This window comes from Plasmodium reichenowi, chromosome 12 (assembly GCF_001601855.1).
Source record: "Plasmodium reichenowi strain SY57 chromosome 12, whole genome shotgun sequence".
NCBI lineage: Eukaryota > Apicomplexa > Aconoidasida > Haemosporida > Plasmodiidae > Plasmodium > Plasmodium reichenowi.
This window is the reverse complement of record NC_033657.1, coordinates 682,763-690,038: the sequence shown is the minus strand read 5'-3', so window position 1 is coordinate 690,038 and position 7,276 is coordinate 682,763. Positions and strand designations below refer to the sequence as shown.

At 23.4% G+C, this 7,276-nt stretch overlaps 1 protein-coding gene and 1 pseudogene across 1 annotated transcript, besides 1 other annotated feature; one reads left to right on the top strand and one right to left on the bottom strand.

The window, feature by feature from the left end:
- Nucleotides 1-297: 297 nt before the first annotated feature.
- On the top strand, nt 298-5,459 carry PRSY57_1218900 (aminophospholipid-transporting P-ATPase; the record flags this gene model as incomplete). The annotated part of the gene is made up of 4 exons (XM_012908612.2): nt 298-347; nt 560-4,991; nt 5,137-5,211; nt 5,367-5,459. The coding sequence occupies 4 exons, from the start codon at nt 298-300 to the stop codon at nt 5,457-5,459; spliced, it is 4,650 nt and encodes a 1,549-aa protein (XP_012764066.2).
- Nucleotides 5,460-6,219: 760 nt separating this feature from the next.
- On the bottom strand, nt 6,220-6,933 carry PRSY57_1218800 (erythrocyte membrane protein 1; annotated as a pseudogene; the record flags this gene model as incomplete).
- Nucleotides 6,220-6,933: a sequence feature.
- Nucleotides 6,934-7,276: the final 343 nt, after the last annotated feature.

The following is a 7,276-nucleotide window of genomic DNA, read 5'->3' as shown; positions in this document are numbered from 1 at the left end:
ATAAATTTTGAAGTTTTTGTATAATTTGTTTCTATATTTTCCTTTTTTTTTTTTTTACCATTTTGAATGTTTGTATAATTTTTTTTTGAATTTCTTGAAATATTAATATATAAAGTGAAAATTGAATACATATACATATTCATATATATAATTTCATTTGAAATTTGGTATCTGTAAAGTTAAAAATTTCAAAAAAAAATGCCCTAAATGTTTAAATATACGTATATATGTATAAAACAAAAAACGAAGAAATAATATTTACAACAATATAAGTATAAAATAAGTAAAAGGAGAAACATGTCCTTAGTTTATAGAAAAACACTGAACTTTTTAAAAGGAAAAAATGAGTAAGTTATAAATAAAGATATGTAAATAAAATTTATTATGGTTGTATAGAAATGCTAAAAAGTGTGCACAATAATTTTTTTTGTACTTTTATTTGATTCAATATATATCTATATATCTATATCTATATATCTATATATATATATATCTATATCTATATATATATATATATATATATATATATTTTATTTATATTATTTATTTATTGTTGTAGAGATGATAAGGATATTAAAATAAACATAAATGGGGAAAACAAAAGGACCTGTAACAATTCCGTGATAACGTCTAAATATACCGTTTTTAATTTCATATTTTTAAATATGTATGAACAATTTCATAAGATATCAAATGTGTACTTTTTTTTCATTGGTATATTACAAGTAATACCTCAATTTACTGCTACCAATGGAATTCCCACAGTTTTTTTTCCCCTTTTAATTGTTCTAACAGCAAATGCCATAAAAGATGCTTTTGAAGATTGGAATAGGCATAAAACAGATAAAATTGAAAATAATAGAATGTGTTATGTTATTGTAAGTGAAGAAGAAAAGAAAATATATCAAGAGAAAAGTAATAAGAAGAATATTTTTAAAAAATTAAAAAGATATTTTTTTGGAAATCGTAAGATTTGTAATACTGAAAATTATTATGATGAAGATGATATGTATGATGATGAAATTACTGATATTAATGATTATATTAATAATTATGAAGATAATTTAGAAAACATTGAAGGTACTGTTAAAAAAAGATGGAAAGATATAAAAGCTGGTGATATTATTTTATGTAGAAGATCTGAATTTTTCTGTGCAGATATCTTATTATTATGTACTAGTCATAAAAATGGTATTGCTTTTGTTGAAACCTCTAGTTTAGATGGTGAAACCAATTTAAAAGTAAAAGAAGCTAATGGATTTTTATTTAATATATTAGGTAATGATAGAAATATTGCAATTGATAACGTAAAAAATTTAAAAGGCTTTATTTTAAGTGATAAACCAAATAAAGATTTATCCACTATGTATGGTACTATTTATTATGAAAAAGATAAGAAAATAGATGTAGAAAATATTGGGATACAAGAATTATTAAAAAAAACAACGGAAGAAATAGAATATCGCAAAAAAAGGTTATCTAGTGTAGATTTAAGTAAGAGTAGTAGTGCTATCGGAAGTAATATATGCAATAATAATAAGAGTGATAATAAGAACTATAATAAAGATGATGATGACTTTGATGACATGGATGAAAATAATATATTAAAAAATGATAATTATATAAGAATACCTTTTGATGAAAAACAATTTGTATTAAGAGGATGTAAATTAAAAAATACCGATTGGATAATGGGAATTGTTATATATGTAGGTAGAGAAACTAAAATACAAATGAATTCTTCAAAATCAATTAAAAAAACAAGTAAATTAGAAATATTAACAAATAAAATGACCATAATTATATGGGTCATTCAAATGATTATTTGTTTAATTTCTGCATATTATAATGCTATAATTGTAAGTTCATCTACAAAAAATCGATTTAGATATTTGCCTTTTAATTTGGAAAAGGCTAAAAAACCATACATAGTAGGAATTATTTCTTTTTTCTCATGGGTAGTTATTACAGGAAATTTCGTTCCCATTAGTTTAATTGTTACTATGAGCTTTGTTAAAGTAGTTCAAGCGTATTTTATATCATGTGATAAGAACATGATTCATATAGTACAAGCAGATGTTCCTTCGTTTGGTGAACAAAAAGAAATTCCAAATATACCCAAAGATGACATTTCATCAGATGCAGATGTTATAAAACGAATGAGAACAAAAAAAATAGCAGATAGCTCTTTATTACATATTGACGAAAATCAAACAGAAGAAGATAACATGGACATCAAAAGTGATTGTATAGCTTTTAAAAATAATAGTAGTCATCAAAATATGAATGGTAATAATAAACAGTATTCATCTAGTAGTTTGGGAATTATTAGTAATGCACCAAAACGAGAAATTTCATCTAGAGTTATATCATTTAAAGATTCGAAAGAAAAAAATTATATATATTTTAATGCTGTACCAAGAACATCTAGTTTAATTGAAGAGTTAGGTCAAATCGAATATATTTTTTCAGATAAAACAGGAACGTTAACATGTAATATTATGGAATTTCGAAAATGTGCTATTAATGGTATTTCTTATGGAAAGGGGCTTACCGAAATTAAAAGAAATATTTTGAAGAAGAAAAATTTAGAAATACCTGTGGAGCCAACCATGAAATTTAAAAAGAAAACACCTCATGTAAATATTATAGATAATGATATAATAAATCATTTGAAAGATCCAAATCATTTTAATCACGTAAATTTAATAAACTTTTTCCTTCATCTAGCTATTAATCATGCTGTTATTTGTGAAAAGGATAATGAGGGCGTAACTACCTATTCATCGAGTAGTCCTGACGAGGAAGCTTTAGTTAATGCAGCAAAGCATTTTGACATTACCTTTTTATATAGAAGGGAAGGAAAGTATGGTATAAGTATCTTTGGAAAAATATATGAAATTGATACATTAGCAACTATTGAATTTACTAGTAAAAGAAAAATGAGTAGTGTAATTTGTAGAATACCAGTAATTAATTCTGATTATAATCACCCAAGAGATGTTAAATCATCTAACATGGATAAGAACAAGAATAGTATGGATGATCATTTAGGTGTTGGTAAAAATGAGGAAAAAGAAGAAACGGATGATCTGAATGTATACCCTCCAAAAAAAGAAGCACATTCAAAATTAAATAATAATAATAATAATAATAATAATAATATCAGTATTGATAATTTATATGATGATAAAAATAATTGCAATATTATTTATAATCATAATGAAGGGCGCACACCAGAAGTTATTACTTGTAAAAATAGTAAGAATTCGAAAATTATGCTATTTTGTAAAGGGGCTGGTAGTATCATTCTAAAAAAATTAGCCAAACGAACCGATGTAGATGAAATAACCATTGAACATATGGAAACGTATGCGGATGAAGGGTTACGAACTTTATGTATTGCACAAAGAGAATTAAGTGAAGAGAGTTTTGCCGAATGGTATCATCTTTATAAAGAGGCTTCTTTAAGTATAAAAGATAGAGAAGAGAAATTAGAAAGTGTTGCTGAATATATTGAAAATGATTTAATATTACAAGGTATTACTGGTATAGAAGATAAGTTACAAGAAGGTGTTAGTTCAACCATTGAAGATTTAAGAATGGCTGGAATTCATGTATGGATGTTAACAGGTGATAAAATTGAAACTGCTATGAATATTGGTATAGCAGCAAATTTAATAGATAATTATTCAGAACAATTTATTTATACAGAAGAGTATATTGAGAGTGAAGAAGCTTTAATAAAAAAAATAGATGATGATATTTTAATGGTTGAAAAATCTTTAAATATACCACATTATAATTTTGATGATGAAAATAATAATGTTGAAGATGAAAAAAGAAAAACTTTTTTTCGAAATAATTTTATAAAGAACTTTTTTTGTGCTAAGAACAAAAGTGGTTTATTACTTAATCCAGATAAATACAATATGTTAATTAATACATTAAATTATGTTTTAGTTGTTGACGGTTCTGTTATTGATATATTATTAAGTGAAAAAATGGAAAGAAAATTCTTTTATTTAGCTGATAAATGTTCATCAGTTATATGTGGTCGAGTTAGTCCATATCAAAAAGGAGCCATTGTTTCATCAGCTAATCGATTATTAAATAAAATTACATTAGCTATAGGTGATGGTGCAAATGACCGAAATATGATTAATACAGCAAATATTGGAGTAGGTATAAGAGGACAAGAAGGAGTTCAAGCATTTAATTCTTCAGATTATGGTATTAGTCAATTCCGATTTTTAAAAAATTTGTTATTAGTACATGGTAGATTATCATATAGAAGAATAAGTAAATTGGTGGTATATATGTTTTATAAAAATATGGTTTTAATATTTCCATTATTTATTTTTGGTTCCATTTCTTTATATTCAGGACAAAAAATATATTTTGAATTTTTATTACATTTATTTAATGTCCTTTTTACCGCTATACCTGTTGTAATTCATGCTGTGTTAGATCAAGATATTAGTTTAAATACAGCAATGGAAAAACCAAATTTATATAAATTAGGTATACACCATTATTATTTTAATATTAGAACATTTATTTCATGGGTAATGAATAGCCTTTTTCATGGATCAGTAGTTTTTCTAATACCTTTATATTTTTTATCATACTATAATATACCTACATCAGATGGAATACCATACGACATTTGGACCGTAGGATGTGCTACTTATTTTTTAACAGTTTTAATTGTTAATTTTAAAATTTTATTTGAAACCTATTATTTAAATATACTTCCTATTAGTGGTATTGCTTTAAGTATATTTTCGTTTGTGCTCTTGGTTACTGCATTTTCTTTTATGTGTGTAGGAAGTATTCATCTTTTAGGAACCATAGTATATCTCGTTCAGTCTCTTCGTTTTTGGTTAGTTGTTATATTGGGATTATTTACAGCATTGTTAAGAGATTACGTTTTTAAAGTGTACAAGAGAAATTTCAACCCAGAGATATATCATTTATTATTAGATCAAGTAATAAAAAAAATCAAAAACTATTTAATAAAATCTTTTAATATTATATATAGTTTTTCATGATTGTATTGGTATATTTTTTTCTATATAATTTTTTATATAAATATATTTATATATATATATATATATATATGTACCTTTTTAGGAAATTGCAAAAATAGGCATGAACGATGTTATTGATCAGTTAAAGTTGAATGAATTTGATAAGGATGATGACATTGTAAGGAAAAAAAAAATAAATAAATAAATAATAATAAATTAATAAATGGAACATATATATATATATTACCATATAAATCATTTTTATCTTTACATATTATATATACATTTTAATTATTTTTTAATTATTTAATTATTTTATTTTTTTTCTTTTAGAGAATTGAAAAATCAAAATCATTAGGATATGCATTTAGTGAAGCAGACCCTGCATGTATACAATTAATTAGAAAACAAGATAATATGATTTAAATAATAACTTCCGTTTCTATATTTTATTAATATATTTATAATGTAATATTAAATATATATATATATATATATATATGTTAAATAATCTTTTTAATATTATTAATTGTATTTGTTCATAAATATATAAATAAATATAGGTAAAATTTATATATATATATGTATATGTAACTTTTATCATTTACTTTATTTACATATTATTTTAAAAAAAAAAACGTTTAAAATAATTATTCATTTTAATAATTGATAAATCATATAAGAAGAAAACATACAAAAGGATGTTTTATATATAAATTATAACTGTTAATATATAAATATGAATATTTATATAATTCCTAAAAATAAATGATAAATATTTACATATATATCCTATGGATAGATGTTCAAAAAATGAATTCACAACATAACACTTAATTGATCATATTTTATATATTCCATATATCTGATAAAGGAAAAGATGCTTCCTTAAAATTATTAGGAAGAGTCCTTCGCATCATATTGAAGTTATTCATATTTTCATCGAAAAATTATATATCTTTTTTTTTTATACTTTTCTCTAATATTATCAATTTCATCAAAAAAAAAGAAATATTATTATTGAAAGATTTTTCCAACTTGGACAAGTCATCTATATTATTAGGATTATTATATATATATATATATATATATATATATCATCATAATATGTTAGCTACCATTTTTTAATATCCAACTTATATATCATACTTCTATGACCATCTAACCATTTATGAAATAAACCAATTTAGTTTTCTAATGGATTCTTATTATTTATACTAGTAACACGATTAAAAGTTGTATTGTTTGTTGTATGCTTTGTTTCATACAATTCGTTTTCTTTTCGTTTTAGTAACTCATCATAAATATCAACTTTGTTATCATCACCGTTTAATGAATTATTAATTAAATGAACCCCAGTATGCATATAGTTCGATGACACATATTTTGGATCGTCCATGATATTAGTAGTCCTATTAAATTTTTCGGGAATATTCCAATTAATATTGTAAGTAACCGCTCCATGACCACTATCAAGAAATCTATCTTGAATGGATGTAATAAAAGGCTTTTCATCCATACTATGGTGTAACGTATTAGGTTGTGTATTTAATGGTAACTCCGTAGACACATCAGGTATTACATGTTCTATATATTGCGATATGAAATCGTGTTTCAGTTTATTCCATTCATTATCTGTAAATTTATTTCTAGGTGTATCATCACTAGGTATATCACCACGTTGTGTATCCCTTTTTGATGGTTCTAGTACCACTTCTATCAATGTTTTATATATTAGGAACATGTGATATATACGTATCTATTTCTTCATATTCACTTTCGGAAGATGAAGATGTAATATCAGTAGTATCAGACATAAAAATATTTTTCTCTTCGTTTGTATCCCCTTCAACATATATGTACCTTTTGCCTTAATATCGATCACTGTCATACGGAACATATCTATTTGGTGAAGGTTTTGTCGGCATTCCGTACTCGTTTTGGGTTATATCAATAACACGAAAAAGATTGGTATGCGCAGATTTAATTTTGGACTTTACATATATATATATATATATATATATATATATATATATATATATACTATAATAATAATCATTATTAGATGTATATATATATTATGATGAAAATAAAAATGAATTTTATGGAAGAGAAAATTATAATATATTAAAGTAATAGACGTTTTTTTTATTTTTATACTTATATAAATATAGGAAAATTACAAAAGTACTTGGCACATAATAATGTATTTTATTTTATTTTATTTTATGTTTTTTTTTTTT